The sequence below is a fragment of the Lolium rigidum genome, chromosome 7 (genome assembly GCF_022539505.1).
Source record: "Lolium rigidum isolate FL_2022 chromosome 7, APGP_CSIRO_Lrig_0.1, whole genome shotgun sequence".
NCBI classification, from domain to species: domain Eukaryota; kingdom Viridiplantae; phylum Streptophyta; class Magnoliopsida; order Poales; family Poaceae; genus Lolium; species Lolium rigidum.
In genome coordinates, this window is record NC_061514.1 from 148,054,908 (window position 1) to 148,073,424 (window position 18,517).

Here is an 18,517-nt window from a genome sequence, read left to right on the forward strand (position 1 = left end):
TGTTATCTGGAATTTAAGCCCTAAATCTGCAAGAAAACACAGATTCGGAAATACATTATTAGTAATCTAGAATTAGTCACGACCCCTAATGAACCTGGAACATGATGTGCCATTGACGGGATTCTAAGTGCTCCGTACAGGACACCAGCTAGCCAGGCAATTAAGTGTCGCTCCAGCAGCCAACAAGATTCATTTAATCCTGTACGAATAGACCCGCAAATATACACCGGTATTATGAATTCCAGCCAATGTATCAGAGTAGAAAAATTGCTAGTGGGTTAACCTCCTCCACTCGTTTATCAGGAGCAACCAAGCCCGGGCATACATCGTCCGCGTTCCTAGTTCTCCGTAGATTTTCTATAATGTTGTGTTTGGATGTAAAGAATTGGCCTTGGAATCAAAGAATCTGGAATTAGAAGACAATGTCCGTCGTTTGGAATAGCCTGGGAATTAGAGTCTGGAAACGCACTGAAAACAACCGAACCACTTCCTATGCCAAAGGTGACTCCTCCAACTGAAATCCTAGATGCACTAAAGAAACTAGAAATGGAGAATTGTGACATGCTAAGAGCTTATGGGAAGTTGATCGTTAATGAGCGCTTGTTCGAAGCACTGACGGCGCTCCCCGATGAATTAAAGAAGCCATGGTTGTTGACCCTACCTTGATGTTTGTTATGAACTGTGTTTGTTCTTAAAGCCTACTATCTACTTTCTTGTTGATGAACTGTTTGTGATGTGTAATAGACATAAGCTACTTGTTAGAGACATAATTATTATCCATGTTGTAATATTTTCGGTAATTCAAACTACTTTATGCCATGCGTATTCTAGTTTCTGCTTTATTTTGATTATTTTAATATTTCATTTATTGCGGAAAATAATTGTTATACAATATATTATAAATGTATGTTATTTGTGTACATGTACGCAAATTTATATTGTCCAAACTCAACAAATCATCAAATTCCACGGATTTCACAGATTGTACATCCAAACAACATTTGGAATTGGGCAACACCCATTGATTCTAACATCAAATTCCAAGCACACCCAAACGGTAGAATTCAAATTGGAAGCTAATTCATTTCCATCTTAGAATTGGAATCTTGAGGCTAATTCAATTCCACGCTCAATTCTCTGCATCCAAACACAGGATAAGATTTGATCAAACTTCACATCGTATGACTTCAGAATAAATTCACCTCATTTTACGGTGCGGAGGTACTAGGTAGTACCACGAGTGGCTGCGTCGTCGTGTAGAAGTTTCAAGGTCGTTGCTCTGTACTGTGCACTGGCCCGGGCCAGATACGTGCGCGCTGCTGTTGACCTGCTTTGCGTGGCGTATGAATTCCGCATGTGATTTGCAGCTCGCCAGACATACGTGCATGAGTGACCTGAGGTGGCATGGAAAAGTACACCATCAAACATCGCGGAGAATGACACGTTGGCGTTGGTCCTGCGTCTAACGCCAAGGTTCCGAATCCCACAAGATCCCAGCGATTGGACCGTTCCCTTGTGCAGGCAAGCTAGCGTGAGCTGTATTTAAGGACTGAACACGACTTCTCTGACAAGGAGAGAAGACTTTGACGGGTTATCCTGCATTTCTGGCAAACGAAATGCACGAGGACATGTACCAAAGGTAAATTCTGGTACTCCTCCGCCACTAAATACTTGTAGCAAATCACATATTTTCTCTAGAGGCTCAACATTTACAATATCTACACTTCAAATTTAAGTAAAATCGGCCAAAACTAAAAAATATTTTCGAAAGTATCAACAATTCAAGCTAAATTGTCATATCCATGAATTGTCATCCTATAAGGTATACTACATCTGGAAATCGAAATGGTAAAACTTTGCGCCATGTTTTTGGTAGCTGTTTCACAAAATCTCACATTTTGCTATCACTTTGCACTCATAAAATAAAAATAAATCATCTTGTTTATGAAAAGAAGATGGAAACTCTATCTGCAATATTGTTTTTATAACAATATATACATCCGTGTCAAAATTGGGGTGATTGCCACTAAGTTTGCAATGAACTTCACAATCAACATGTTCACTTGGGTACAAACTCAAGCTAACTCATACTATCTCTAATCGCTTTTAATTAACGCCGCACCATGTCTAGCTACGTACATGTGGTGAACTAACCCCACGTCAATTAAAATCGATTGAAGGGAGTACATTATATAACTTTGTGAAACATTTTCTTTTCAAACCACCGTATGACTAGTTTGTTATTTTTCCTAGCAACTATATTGCATCCAATGCCTCCATGCGCAAGTTTTTCTATTCTTTTATTTTTTGAACTAAATATGGTTGAATTCAAATTTGGTTCAAAACTGCTAGCCATGTCATTCGTACAAGGGGATAAAAATTTGAGGTTTGGTCATGACGTATTGCATCCTACCAAGATACCACAAACATATTTTCTCTCAAAATTTAGGATCAACATTTAGAATATCGCAGTTCAAATTTGAATAAAATTAGCCAAAACTTATAAGTAAATTAAAATGTAGTTGCATTTCAAATAAAATTATCATATCTCACTATTGGCCATCATATCTGGTCTACTGCATGTGAAAATTGAAAGAATACATTATTTTTGGTAGCTGCTTTTGAAGGAGATATGCCCTAGAGGCAATAATAAAGTGGTTATTATTTATATCTTTATGTTTATGATAAATGTTTATATATCATGCTATAATTGTATTAACCGAAACATTAGTACATGTGTGATATGTAGACAAACAAAGAAGTCCCTAGTATGCCTCTTAACTAGCTTGTTGATTAATGGATGATTAGTTTCATAATCATGAACATTGGATGTTATTAATAACAAGGTTATGTCATTGTATGAATGATGTAATGGACACACCCAATTAAGCATAGCATAAGATCTCGTCATTAAGTTATTTGCTATAAGCTTTCGATACATAGTTACCTAGTCCTTATGACCATGAGATCATGTAAATCACTTATACCTGAAAGGTACTTTGATTACACCAAACACCACTGCGTAAATGGGTGGCTATAAAGGTGGGATTAAGTATCCGGAAAGTATGAGTTGAGGCATATGGATCAACAATGGGATTTGTCCATCCCGATGACGGATAGATATACTTTGGGCCCTCTCGGTGGAATGTCGTCTAATGTCTTGCAAGCATATGAATAAGTTCATAAGAGACCACATACCACGGTACGAGTAAAGAGTACTTGTCGGAGACGAGGTTGAACAAGGTATAGAGTGATACCGAAGATCAAACCTCGGACAAGTAAAATATCGCGTGACAAAGGGAATTGGTATTGTATGTGAATGGTTCATTCGATCACTAAAGTCATCGTTGAATATGTGGGAGCCATTATGGATCTCCAGCATCCCGCTATTGGTTATTGGTCGGAGTGAGTACTCAACCATGTCCGCATAGTTCACGAACCGTAGGGTGACACACTTAAAGTTGGATGTTGAAATGGTAGAACTTGAATATGGAATGGAGTTCGAATATTTGTTCTGAGTCCCGGATGAGATCTCGGACATCACGAGGAGTTCCGGAATGGTCCGGAGAATAAGATTCATATATAGGAAGTCATATTCCAAGTTTGGAAATGATCCGGTGCATTTATGGCAGGTTCTAGAAGGTTCTAGAAAAGTCCGGAAGAAACACACTATGGAAAGTGGAGTCCCGGAAGGACTCCACAAGCTTGACCAGCCAAACCCTAAAGGAGGAGTCCCGTGTGGGCTCCACCTAGAGGTGGCCGGCCACCCCACCTCAAGGAAAGGTGGGAGTCCCACCTTGAGTGGGACTCCCTCCTTGAGTAGGTTTCCCACATATGGGAGGTTTTAGTGTTGGGGTCTTATTCGAAGACTTGGACTAGAACTCTTGGGGCTTCCACATATATAATGAGGAGGAGAGGGAGGGGGCAGCCACTCTTTGGCTCAGCCTTGGCCGCACCCCTTAGAGGGCCGGCGCCCAACCCCCCTCTCTCCCCAAACCCTAGCTTCTTCTCCTCCTCCACTTCTCCCGCATATGCTTAGCGAAGCTCCGCCGGAGATCTCCACCGCCACCGCGCCGTCGTGCTGCCGGATTCAAGGAGGAGCTACTACTTCCGCTGCCCGCTGGAACGGGGAGGTGGACGTCGTCTTCATCAACAACCGAACGTGTGACCGAGTACGGAGGTGCTGCCCGTTCGTGGCGCCGGAAGCGATCGTGATCAAGATCTTCTACGCGCTTTTGCAAGCGGCAAGTGAACGTCTACCGCAGCAACAAGAGCCTACTCTTGTAGGCTTTGGAATCTCTTCAAGGGTGAGACTCGATAAACCCCTCGTTGCTACCGTCTTCTAGATTGCATCTTGGCTTGGATTGCGTGTTCGCGGTAGGAAATTTTTGTTTTCTATGCAACGTTATCTTACAAGGTGGTATCGCAGCCGTGTCTATGCATAGATGGTTGCACGAGTAGAACACAATGGTTTTGTGGGCGTTGATGCTCTTGTTATCTTTAGTTTGAGTACTTTGCATCTTTGTGGCATAGTGGGATGAAGCGGCTCGGACTAACTTTACATGACCGCGTTCATGAGACTTGTTCCTCGTTCGACATGCAACTTGTATTGCATAAGAGGCTTTGCGGGTGTCTGTCTCTCCTACTATAGTGAAGATTCAATTTACTCTTCTATTGACAACATTAGTATCAACGTTGTGGTCCATGTTCGTAGGTAGATTAGATCTCTCTCGAAAACCCTAAACCACGTAAAATATGCAAACCAAATTAGAGACGTCTAACTTGTTTTTGCAGGGGTTTGGTGATGTGATATGGCCATAATGTGATGATGAATATGTATGAGATGATCATTATTGTATTGTGGCAACCGGCAGGAGCCTTATGGTTGTCTTTAAATTTCATGTTGAGAGGTATTTCAAAGTAGTTGTAATAGTTGCTACATGGAGGACAATCATGAAGACGGCGCCATGAACCTTGACGCTACGCCGACAATGATGGAGATCATGCCCGTTGATGATGGAGATCATGTCCGTACTTTGGAGATGAAGATCGAAGGCGCAAAGACAAAAGGGCCATATCATATCACATATGAACTGCATGTGATGTTAATCCTTTTATGCATCTTATTTTGCTTAGATCGCGACGGTAGCATTATAAGATGATCCCTCACATTAATATCAAGATAATAAAGTGTTCTCCCCTCGTATGCACCGTTGTAACAGTTCGTCGTTTCGAAGCATCTCGTGATGATCGGATGTGATAGATTCAACGATTCACATACAACGGGTGTAAGCCATGTTGCACACGCGGAATACTTGGGTTTGCTTGACGAGCCTAGCATGTACAGACATGGCCTCGGGACAATGGAAACCGAAAGGTTGAACACGAGTCATATGGATGATATGATCAACATGTTGATGTTCACCATTGAAACTACATCATCTCACGTGATGATCGGTTTTGGTGTAGTGGATTTGGATCGTGTACCACTTTACAACTATGAGGGATGTTGTATTAAGTGGGAGTTCATTAGTAATTAGATTAAAACATGAACTAATTATCATAAACATAGTCTGAGTAGTATTTTGAATTAATTTTGTATTATTGGCATCCGTTTACTACTATGCGCTAATCTTATAATTGAGATAGAAATACTGTTAAAATCTGACTAGAAACTTTACGGATTGGTACCGTATTGTTAATGAATCAAGAAATGATTAAGTCCTATTGCAAACTTTTAGTAAAACTCACTTTGTTGATTCAGAGAGCTATGGTTTCAATTAGTACCTAAAGTTATCTTGTCTCCGTGAAACTTGAAGTTCAAATCTGTTTGAAAAGTAAGGAGCTGAAAATTTAGTTTTCGAAATAATCAAGGTACGAGATATATGTGATATCTAAGACCTTATTGCAAGATGATAGAATATAAATTTGGTGAGACTACATAAACTCATAAGTTTTATGGGAATGTACGAAGGTTGAAGACGCAAGGCGTCCCAATCCTCCAACTATTGGGGCACTAACGATATTCGCATATCCATGAAGTGATTGTCCTTAGTATGCACCGTTGCTAAGACTCGTCGTTTCGAAGCATCACGTGATGATCGGGTGTTATAGATTCTACGTGTGCTTCCAACGGGTGCAAGCCAGATTTGCATATGCGAATACTAAGGTTTAAACTTTATGAGCCTAGCATGTACGGACATGGTCTCGTGAAAGTTATCATGAATTGATGGATAAAATTATGAGTGAAATTGTTCATCGTATTACAAATTTACTAATAGTGAAATCTGAAACACTTGTCATATGATGATCAACTTCAAAGTAAGAACCTCAAGGTTATTGGTATTTGACCAACAAACCTAGAAGTTATTGATGTTGAAATGTTTTTCCGAATAATGAGGAAAGCTAAAAGAGAAACTGCAAAAGATATTTTGGCAAAAGAAAAGAAAAGACTAGAAAGTCTAGCTCGTGTGTATATAAATGATATACATGTTATGGTTGTATTCCTAGTTAAGTCACACAATGAAATTCTTGGGTATTAGTACCATATTGGTTGGTATGAAGTGTCATACAAAACAACGCAATACAAGAATACAATGGCCTAAGTGATCGACAAGGAATATGATAGGAATGCACGTCCGGAACAAAATAAAGTGTTATTATGTTCGTCGTTGACATTCTATCTAGCCCTTAGAATTTATAATAAAGAACTTAATAATTGTTATTTTGCTCCGGTCAAATGAAAACAATGAGTTGTTCAAATTATGACATTACTCCATGTACGATGGATAAGTTATTATAAATCTTAATGGTGAAACACACATACATAACACTGACGCTAAAAATGCCATAAGGCAAATGATTTGAATTCCACTTATTTGTGGAACCGCAATTTAGGTCATGTTAGAAAGGATCGCATGAAGGAACTCCATGCAAATGGATTTTTGGAGTCATTCAATTTGTTGAATCGTTTGGCACTTGCAAAATCTTTTCTAAAAGGTAATGACTGAAATACCGTTCATAGGCCGAAGAGTTGAACGGGCAACTAACTTAGTGAAAACATACATAATGCTATATGTGGTTCACTCGGGCATAGTTGTGTGCGGAAGATTCTTCTACTTCATGAAAACTTTCAAACAATGAATTGAGTATATATGTGGATATATTCAATAAGGAAAAGTTTGAAACATTTGAATAGGATTCAAATAAATTTCAGCATGAAGTGGAAATCATCGTAATAGAAAAATCAAATATCTATGATTGGATCATGGTGGAAATATTTGAATTACGAGTTTTAGCGAACATCTAAGAGAGTTATGAAATTGTTCTACAACTCACATTTCTTGGAGTATCATAATGATGATATAGTATCCGAGATATGTATCCAAACCTTGTTGGATTAATGATGAGATAAAACATTATGACGCCATTATATTTTTGTGGATTATGCTTTAGTGACTACCGCTTTTACACTAAATAGAGCATCATCATGATCCGTTGAAATGACACCATACAAGTTATGGTATGGGTATAAACCCTAATAGTCTTTTCTTTAAATTTTGGTCTAAGAGTTTACAACCAAAATCAGATGAATGTCTTTGTTGGTTATCCCAGAGATTTAATTGGGAATTCTTCCCACAAGACAAAGACAAAAGTGTTTGTCAATGTTTCTTATTTCCGAGAAATTGTTTCTAGTGAAGTATTTGAGTGGGAGGACAATATAATTTGATAAGGTTTATGAACCCGAGCATAATGATCAGAGTAGCGCAGCATCGGAATTGGTTTCGGAAGCGGCCATAACGATCATGGCTCCCATGACTACAAAGTGTTTTAGCCATGGAGATCGAAGTACATATTGAATCTTGTAGGTATGGTTTACTTTGTGATCAAATAAATGATTTGTGAACAAAGGATTGATTTTGAACAAATGATAAACCAACTACAAACAAAGAAGTTATGATGGGCCCTGACTCCGTTAAAATGGCTATACGCCATGAAATCCAAGATAGATGAATACTTTTTGAAAGTAAATGGATCTATAAAATTGATGGACTTGGATGAAATATCTTTGAAGAAGCTTGACTTGTCGAAAAGTTGTTTACGACAAAGTTCAAAGAGTTGACTACGACAAGATTAGATCTTCCGTAGCAATGCTTATAGTCTATATGGATTATTCTAGTAATCACTACATATTTCTTTTATGAGATATGTTAGAAGGATGGCAAAATACATTACTTATCGAAGTGTGTATTAAAGGTGTATACAAGATACAACCAAGAGTTTTGCTGGTCCGTGGAATACTAGATAGGTATACGAACTTCAATTGGATGAAGTAAGTATCGCGGAGTTGAATCTTCACCAGATGAAATAGTCAAAGAGTTTTTGATTTCATCAGAGACGATGAAGAGGCTTGCATTTGCAAGAGATTAAGTGGGAGCGCTGAGACATATTTATAATACTTATGTAGATGACATATAGTTGGTTATAAATGATGTAATTATATACTTGATTAAAAGGTTTCATTGAAAATTAACTTCAATGAAAGGATTTGGACTGAAACATATTTAGTGTCAAGATCTATGAAGATAGATTGAAACACAAAATAAGTTTAAGTCAAAGTACATAGAATGGATATTGAAATAGTTCAATATAGAAATATTAAGAAAATATTCTTGTCATGTTAAGTTTTAACAAGACTTGAGTGTATCTGACACTCAATAAGTAAAAACACATGAGTGATTATAGATCACGAATAATATGTACACAATCAGATGTCATGTACTATAAAGTGTTATGAGCATATACCAGAATGATTCATATGATGATCATTGGACGACAGTAAGAATATTCTGGAGTACTTTAGAAGAACTAAGGATATATATATATATATATATATAGTTTTATATGGGAAATGACAAACAAATCGCTGTAAGATGTTGCACCGATATTTGTTTTGTCACATATAAAAAATAAAATTTCAATCTCAAATAGACTAAGTGTTGTTTAAAAGATAGCACAAATAAGCTAGAAGTTGTCTATGCTAGATTTAGAAGAGTTCTAAATATTATGACGGATTCTACAAAAGAAGGCAGAATATGTCATTGTTTTGACAATGACAAAGGATGTTAAAGTCAAGAGGTTCTTTGAGAACTTGGTGTAGTTCCGACAGAGTCAGAACTTTGAAGCTATATTGTGTGTGACAATATTAGTGACATATTTCAGACCGAGGAATTAAGGTTCCACCAGAAGATCAAACATATTTAATTCCGACTCATTTGGAAATGAGTGATGCGTTGAGACGCAAATGAATTACAAAATACATACGTTTCTGAGCATGTCAGATCCGTTGACTAAAACCTCTCCCGTGAGCAAAACATGATAAAGCACCGGAAGGCCAAGGTGTTATATCTTTACAAATGTAAACTAGATTATTGACTCTAGTGCAAGTGGGAGATCGAAGGAGATATGCCCTAGAGGCAATAATAAAGTGGTTATTATTTATATCTTTATGTTTATGATAAATGTTTATATATCATGCTATAATTGTATTAACCGAAACATTAGTACATGTGTGATATGTAGACAAACAAAGAAGTCCCTAGTATGCCTCTTAACTAGCTTGTTGATTAATGGATGATTAGTTTCATAATCATGAACATTGGATGTTATTAATAACAAGGTTATGTCATTGTATGAATGATGTAATGGACACACCCAATTAAGCATAGCATAAGATCTCGTCATTAAGTTATTTGCTATAAGCTTTCGATACATAGTTACCTAGTCCTTATGACCATGAGATCATGTAAATCACTTATACCGGAAAGGTACTTTGATTACACCAAACACCAATGCGTAAATGGGTGGCTATAAAGGTGGGATTAAGTATCCGGAAAGTATGAGTTGAGGCATATGGATCAACGATGGGATTTGTCCATCCCGATGACGGATAGATATACTCCGGGCCCTCTCGGTGGAATGTCGTCTAATGTCTTGCAAGCATATGAATAAGTTCATAAGAGACCACATACCACGGTACGAGTAAAGAGTACTTGTCGGGAGACGAGGTTGAACAAGGTATAGAGTGATACCGAAGATCAAACCTCGGACAAGTAAAATATCGCGTGACAAAGGGAATTGGTATTGTATGTGAATGGTTCATTCGATCACTAAAGTCATCGTTGAATATGTGGGAGCCATTATGCATCTCCGGATCCCGCTATTGGTTATTGGTCGGAGTGAGTACTCAACCATGTCCGCATAGTTCACGAACCGTAGGGTGACACACTTAAAGTTGGATGTTGAAATGGTAGAACTTGAATATGGAATGGAGTTCGAATATTTGTTCGGAGTCCCGGATGAGATCCCGGACATCACGAGGAGTTCCGGAATGGTCCGGAGAATAAGATTCATATATAGGAAGTCATATTCCAAGTTTGGAAATGATCCGGTGCATTTATGGCAGGTTCTAGAAGGTTCTAGAAAAGTCCGGAAGAAACGCACTATGGAAAGTGGAGTCCGGAAGGACTCCACAAGCTTGACCAGCCAAACCCTAAAGGAGGAGTCCCGGGTGGGCTCCACCTAGAGGTGGCCGGCCACCCCACCTCAAGGAAAGGTGGGAGTCCCACCTTGAGTGGGACTCCCTCCTTGAGTAGGTTTCCCACATATGGGAGGTTTTAGTGTTGGGGTCTTATTCGAAGACTTGGACTAGAACTCTTGGGGCTTCCACCTATCTAATGAGGAGGAGAGGGAGGGGGCAGCCACTCTTTGGCTCAGCCTTGGCCGCACCCCTTAGAGGGCCGGCGCCCAACCCCCCTCTCTCCCCAAACCCTAGCTTCTTCTCCTCCTCCACTTCTCCCGCATATGCTTAGCGAAGCTCCGCCGGAGATCTCCACCACCACCGCCACCGCGCCGCCGTGCTGCCAGATTCAAGGAGGAGCTACTACTTCCGCTGCCCGCTGGAACGGGGAGGTGGACGTCGTCTTCATCAACAACCGAACGTGTGACCGAGTACGGAGGTGCTGCCCATTCGTGGCGCCGGAAGCGATCGTGATCAAGATCTTCTACGCGCTTTTGCAAGCGGCAAGTGAACGTCTACCGCAGCAATAAGAGCCTACTCTTGTAGGCTTTGGAATCTCTTCAAGGGTGAGACTCGATAAACCCCTCGTTGCTACCGTCTTATAGATTGCATCTTGGCTTGGATTGCGTGTTCGCGGTAGGAAAATTTTTGTTTTCTATGCAACGTTATCTTACAGCTTTCACACTGATAAAAGAATGTAAAGTTGTTTTTGTGAAACAAAGATGGAAAATGTATTTAGCATCGAGTTTTCATCTTTGTTTCATAAATATTGTGGTGATTATCACTACATTTACAATGGATTCTACAGTCAACATAGTTATTTGGGTAGAAAACCAAGACAACTCACACGTGGTATTTTTTGTTAATGTTTTTCAAATCAACATACGGCTAGTTTATTATTTTTCTTAGCAATTATATCGAATGCAATAACTACATGCATAAGTATTTCTTTTTTTATATTCTAACTTCCTTTCGTTGCATTCACATTTTTAAAAAAAACTTGTTGATCCTGTCATTCATACCCGGGCTGAAACTTTGATAATTTAACCGTGCATGGTATTGAATTAGGTTACAAGTCCAGTCGGTAGATCCTTCTTGATGGTCATGAGTCATGACACGGTGTTAGCTGGGGCCGCCGGATCCGTGTGATTAGCCCTGCTGCGACGCCCCGTGCAGAAAACGGTTGTTAGGCAACCGTAGGATTCGATGAACCATTGGAACAAGAGGACATGATCCCATGGGTCTCGCGATCTTTGCGCAGATATGGCGCATCTGGCATTGGATCCATGAACTGGTACGGGTACCGCGTTATGTTGGTGCGCAACCGTTGCTGGTCCACCTGAGTCAGAGCCATGCCTTGTTAGCTCATGCTATACACGTACGCCTGGTGCTTATTGGTTCTGTCGAATTTTCTCTCGATCGAACATTCATGGAATCATGGTCATGGTCACCCTGATGTTGGACGGCCACGTTATTTTGATCCCGGTCGTCGTCACTGATCGTGACAATATAGGCCCACCGCCAATCAGATGGTCGCTTTTGGATTGCAGCACAATCTTCTCCGGTCCGTCACTCTCACTGTCTCGCTCCTGCAAGTTGCAATACATAAATCTCGGGTTCTTGGCTTATTACAGTGTAAAGCGAGCTTACTTGGCATGGCAATATTCCGAGCATATGCTCCGAGTGGCCAGCAAAGGAGCTAGAGTGCAAGATAACTTATGTAGAATTGGTTGTTCCAGGAAAAAATAAAGGCCGAAAATGAGTGAGGAAACTGTAACCTAACCTCCTGGGTCGCCTCACAGGTGACTCTAGAGGCCTCCACGCTGCCGTCCTGTCCACCCTATCGCCGCCGGAGGAGGCTGCCTATCGACGGACGGCGGCGGTGGGGTGCCCAATAATCCTTTTTTTTTCTCCTTTTCCGCTGGTTCTAGATGTCATGTTCCCGTCCTCTCGTCACCACCGATCTGGCCGCCCCTGATGTGGTTGCATCCGGCCACTCCTCAAAGGACGGTGGCGATGCGCGCTGCTATCGGGCTGCCGCTAGCCGGCATAAGCAGCAGATTGCGAATCAGGCAGCGGCGTCTCGAGCGGCCGGCTGAAGCATGTACGTATTGCTGGACCTTGTACGCATCATGTACATGCCAGCAGCTTACACGCATCGGGCTGACTCTTTGATGGGCATGATCAAGCTGGCTGCACAACCACCTGAGGCTACCGCCGATCTGCCCTGAATGGGGCTGGCGGTTCCTTTGGGCCGTTAGGCTATGCATGGGATCTGATGGTCGTCGACTGGACGCTGAATTGCAGGGCTTCAACCCTGGTTCTTGATTCTTCGTCGATAAACTCTACCATTCCATTGGCCGCCCAAGTTTTAAATAAAGGTAGCGGTCTTTGGATTCCTCTCTCTTCGTGATGAAGAATATCATTTCGCTGATCGTCACTGACCTTGGGCGGACTACCGAGTTACGGAAGACTCCGTCCGCGAATTCTAAATGGACGACATGTATAGAGTTTGCCAGTGCGGATGGTATTTCGGTCGCGTGCAACCATGTTTTTTCTGACCGTTTGATTTCAGAGGGGATGTTGTGAAGTTCTGCACTCTGTTACTATCATGGGACATGCCTTAGTTCCACGGTGAAGTCAGACATGACGAATGGCATTGAAGTCGGGAATTGAAGACTGCCAATGGAAGTTTGAGTCCTGAGGGTGTAGGGATTCTGGCTTGGTGATTGTGACTGGAGCAGCGGAATTGGCCAGTGGGGGCGACACCATGGGAGGAATTCAATGTCTAAACCTGCAGGGTGAAAAACTAAGGTCTGGCCGTAATTGGTTGTGCCTGGCAATAACCTTGTTGAAGGCATTATTTTGTGATTGCGTAATTTCTCCGGGGTGAAAACTTATGGTCTTTGATCAAGGCGATTACAAAGCTTGTGCACTATTCCCTTCTTGGAGCCATCATTTTTGGTGTTGATGGATTTCTGGTGCTGTTTTGGACTTTTGGTGGTATTTGGTCCGCTGTTACAAAGAACTGGTCAATGTAGCGGGCCTTTTCTTTTAAATAATTCTTTTTTTCGGGTGTGTGCATCTGTATTACCATTAGGACACTCGTTGTTACAGATGTTGGGTGGTGTCTTTACAATATTAATATATTTCCTTTATCGGAAAAAGGAAGAAAAAAAAGCCGTTCACACTTTGTAATGAATAATTTGACGATAGGAACATACAAACGCTAGAGGATGTTTTGTACTCATAATAAGTGTTAGGGTATTGGAGGAAGTTACTCTAGCTATCTTTCCACTATCCATATGGCACGGTCTATTAAATATTTTTTCGATGAAGAACTCATCATTACTTCAAAGATTTAAGCATTACACCTTGCATGATTAAGATGCACACAACCAATCTATCTACTTATATAAGGCAGGCGTAAATGCAGGATTGTACTGTTAATAATACAGAATATCGAAGGCAGGCGTAAATGCGTACGTAAGATACTCTTTGTCGTTAGTACATATCTGTATGAATGAATCATCTATCTACTTATTTCCTTTCAGGCTGTCGCCTAATTATACTATGGAATTTCATATGAAACTGTTTGGCCCCTGAACCATGTAGTGGTGCTATAAGTTAACAGTTTTTTTTCCTGCATAACAGAACACCTTGAAAGCTGCTTTGCCCTCTAACTATTATCTATTATTATTTCCTTCGGCCTAAATTAATTGGCGTAGATGAGGAGTACACTTGTACTAAACATAGTTTTTTTTTTTTTTTTGAGAAACACAGTACAAACGCAGACGCTCATATACACGCGTATACACTTACCCCTATGAACGCACACACGCACACCCTACCCCTATGAGCACCTCCAGAAGACTGAGCCGGCAGATTGGATCTTGAAATTGACGAAGTCACCACAGGCGCCTCGTTGTCGACGGGAATGTCGCCTCCCACTGAATGAATATTCCGCCTTTATGAGACACACATATGTCAAACCTGGGATTTGAACTCTGGTGGGCTGGGGATACAACCATCCTCGTAACCACCCAACCTCAGGTTGGTTCTCAAAAAAAAAAAAAAAAAAAAGAAACATAGTGTTAGCTGCATCAACTAATTTAAACGAGAGAAAGTAGCACTAGCTTTTTTTTGCCTGCTTTTAGATGTAATCTAACGTATGTATCGCAATCGTGGTGGCTGCGGATCTAGTACTAGATTGCATGGTTCCGTGTTGATAGCCTCATGTACTTCTAAATAATCAGGATCCCAGATCTTGTTAGGTCACTGGTCGGATTCTGGCTTATAATACTATTCAGGGACCAACAACAATTGTCCAACTAATGGTGTGTACTCAATTTAGACCTCCGTGCGTCACGCATGATGCTAGCTGAAGGATACTATTATAAGACTGCCGTATCGACATCCAAGATTGTAGAAGTTCAGGTAACAGCAACAGAAACAATAAGCAACGAGTTGAGATACCAGTGCCGGTAGGCTGAAAGGTGAAAAGGGGGCAGATGATATGAAGAAACTCATGCATTTAGCGGAAAATACGTCAGTGCACATCGGTGCTAGCGCATCCTATACATGAAAAGAAAACAGTAATTAAAAAATGTCAAAAAAATCTGAATCTTTTCGGAAATCAAAGATGATAATGTATATTATACTCATATAAGAAAGACTAGATTTAGATGTGCGCCTTGGCGCACGACCCCGTGAAATTTGCTATGCTTTCGATTTTGTATAACGACAAAAAAATAAGATGGAAAACGATAATATACTTTTCAGGTTTTATAAAACAAAGTTGATAGGATGAAATTAGGATGCAGCACACAAAATCACGAACAGACTGGCTCGCTCGTGAGCAACAAAAGCAAGCAAGAAATGCTTTGTGAAATATATATAATAAGCTCATAAAATGAAGAGAACATCATAAACATAGATGCTGGAACTATACAAAATTTCAAAGATATCAATCTAATTAACCTAGCAGATAATGGTGATACCAGTCAAAAGCAACAAAATGGACAAACTGAAATTGGCTATAAACAACCTTACACTACATGAGTGCATAACAATTGTAAGTTCAGGAATAGGAGCCCATCATTTTCTCCAAACAATCACATGCTAGAGACTGAAGTTGATCAATTCAGAAAGAGATTTCCTCAGATAATCGCCTACTTGGTGAGGCAGAGCAATATTGGTAGCCAACGAAGAATTTGCGTTGGGTTCAATGGTCGACTCTAGTGAAAGAAGATTAAAAAAAGATCAGCCATTATCATTCAATACTCCATTACAGACAAGTCAGGATGAAATGTTGTACCTAGCAGGGAGGACAATTATTTGAGGGATGTCTGTGTTGATGTACCATCTACACACTTTCCTCACGGCTAGAACCGTTTGCACTGCAAATATATGTTAACAGGAAAGAAAGAAATGATAGCATGCTGACATCTCTAACAAAATAAAGAGCCGATACTGGAATAATCTCAGACAGTGGTGCCAACAAAAATAACAAGTAAATTTTCCCAATAAAACCTCAACGTGTTTCCAATAAAGCACTATCACCCCAAAGATCAAATTTTAGCACCTGGCCACTACGGTCAATGCAATAGCCAGACTATAAATAGAATGAACATATAGACATAGAAAGGAAGCACATGAGATTGCTGAAATCTTGTCAAGCACATCTGGACATCAGATGAAGAGAGTTGTTTGTCTTAGGACGAACTACATCGTTAGAAAGGTGAGGAAGGTCAAAGCATGACAGACCAAAATGCATGAGAGCGGGAATTTAAATCTTGTATTGGGGTTATATGTGTGAGGTTGAGGGAGCGGAATTTGTTAATCCAGAAGAGAGCATACCTGCGGCAGTAATGAATTCGTTGTACTTGCACACGTTCACCTTCAACAGCAGGTACCAAAAATTTAGGGGCACGCCTTGGCGCCCTTCCACCGTTTTCTGCATTGGTAAACGGATTTATAAAACACTATACTGAACATTTATACAAATTGAAAGCATGCAGCATACATATGATTAAACTAAAAGATGTGATATTATTCTTTTAAGATGTGCTGCGAATTCTATGTAGAAACAGAGTACAAAGATAGAACCCTTTGAAGGAGAATCTCAATTGCATGAACCAAAGAACTGTGAGACTAATCTAGTTTACAAATGAAAAACAAACATTACCACTAAGCTTTGGGAGAACATATACATATCTCTATTTTCTTTACCTACAGAAAAATACAACCTACATATAGAGTCTATACCAAGCTGAGTACTACCAAGATACTAACTCAAAATAGAAAATATTGTTAAGCTTGAAGCACAACATTTGAATGAGCCCTCTTTCTATCATTAATTAGTGAAATCGATCTATAGATAAAAAATATATCACGTGGGATCCTAGTATAGTCAGTCACATCCCTAGATGTTCCCTTTTGCTTAGGTTAATTAGTAACCGCCAATTTGACAGACCGTGGCCAAATCAATCGACCAATATTAACACTGAAGAACCATCTCGGCCAGCGGCTTTCGTCCCTAAAAGCGGTGAGGTCAGCCAATATTATGGTCTTCCATGTCGTAGATGTGGTGTGGTGTCGTGGCACAGGGCTCCTCACACATGTAGATCCTCAGGTTGATGTAATCGTCATCTCGTGCGGCGGGCTCGAGGTCGTGCTCCTCCTTCGCAACGCTGCAGAGGAATATTAGGAAGAAAATTGAGTGTCAACAACAAACAAATGTAAAATAATTCTCAGATGCAAGTAAAATAAATAAACTGAAGTTTCTAGGATCACCTCTGTATGGGGCATGCCGCACCTCCCGCAGCCTGTGCATGCGGCCGCGAGCCCAAAGCAAGTCCTCCTGGAACTCTTGCACTCTGAGCGGCACCAGGCTCATGCCCACGCCCACCGCTTCCATGCCCTGTCGCAGTAAGACAATATGGAGTAGGCACCATCGTTAAGCTTTTGAAGTTCAGTAAAGACAGAGAAACAACCTTTTAGGTCACTGGTATTTATAAGAATCGAATACCTGACAAACTTTAGTCAAATAAAAGTTCCGAATTGTTTACTCCATTAATAAATAAATGGAAAGGAATAAAAATTGCATCTGTTTAGCCCAATTAAACTACATGATAAATATAAAAACATACAGTTCTATCAAAAACGTCAGGAAGGGGGAAATTACGCAAAATCATACCTTAAAACATAGCTTAAGTGCGATTCAAGTTACCTCTTGGGTTTCTTGGAGACTCTTGAGATAGTAAGAATGGTATGGATTATTGGGCAGAAGAAATGGAAACCTCCCTGTCATCCTTTCTTGCGCAATGAGCTTTTCTTCAAACTCCTTTCGGTTCCTGAGAATAATCTCGACAATTTTCTCCAATGTGCCCTTTATAAACGATGGTGGTTCCAGAATCACTTTGTTTGTGCCAAATACACTTAATTTAGAGTTCTCAGACTTGGTAGAAGTGGTCAACGCCTTCATGGCACCTTTTACCTTTTCCTGGTGAGCAGCAGTCAAAGCTTGTTTTGCTACTGTTTACTCTTTTTCGGGATGCACAACCTTTGTGGCCTTTCTCATGTAAAACAGCGTCCTTTGCATGATCAGTGCTTTTCAATAAAGATGGAAGCACATCTTCATCCTGATGAAGCGGCATGCTCACTCTTGCTCATAACAGTTTTGTTGACCCTATTGGTGTCAGCGTCTGAGCCATCTTTCAATAGCTGAGGATGATCAACAATGTACCAGAAGTAGCTGCGGAGATGATGGTCAGGCATCAAGAATCCAAATGTTGGGATACTTCCTTGCTTCACCCTTAACACAATCTCTGATTGTCCACCATGCTCACTGACAAATCAAGAAGTTGTTGCAATTATCTGATTCACTTTCTTAGAGGGAGGCTACAATTAGAAAGTACAGAAAGAAGATTGTGTCAG

The 18,517-nt window shown here is 40.4% G+C and overlaps 1 protein-coding gene and 1 long non-coding RNA gene across 2 annotated transcripts; both read right to left on the bottom strand.

The window, feature by feature from the left end:
* Nucleotides 1-15,472: 15,472 nt before the first annotated feature.
* Nucleotides 15,473-15,971, bottom strand: LOC124678973. Its single transcript, XR_006994733.1, has 2 exons — nt 15,897-15,971; nt 15,473-15,816 (listed from the first exon to the last, which is right to left on the bottom strand). It is a non-coding gene; the product is annotated as an uncharacterized LOC124678973 (long non-coding RNA).
* Nucleotides 15,972-16,912: 941 nt separating this feature from the next.
* LOC124677838 lies at nt 16,913-18,072 on the bottom strand. Its single transcript, XM_047213789.1, has 3 exons — nt 17,811-18,072; nt 17,375-17,501; nt 16,913-17,271 (listed from the first exon to the last, which is right to left on the bottom strand). The coding sequence occupies exons 1-3, from the start codon at nt 18,063-18,065 to the stop codon at nt 17,210-17,212; spliced, it is 444 nt and encodes a 147-aa protein (XP_047069745.1). The 5' UTR covers nt 18,066-18,072; the 3' UTR covers nt 16,913-17,209.
* Nucleotides 18,073-18,517: the final 445 nt, after the last annotated feature.

Coding starts and splice junctions, on each gene's coding strand:
- LOC124677838 (XM_047213789.1), bottom strand. CDS start 18,065: ATGAAGGCGTTGACCACTTCTACCAAGTCTGAGAACTCTAAATTAAGT. Junction 17,502..17,810: donor GTCTCCAAGAAACCCAAGAG/GTAACTTGAATC, acceptor TTACTGCGACAG/GGCATGGAAGCGGTGGGCGT. Junction 17,272..17,374: donor GCGGCATGCCCCATACAGAG/GTGATCCTAGAA, acceptor ATTCCTCTGCAG/CGTTGCGAAGGAGGAGCACG.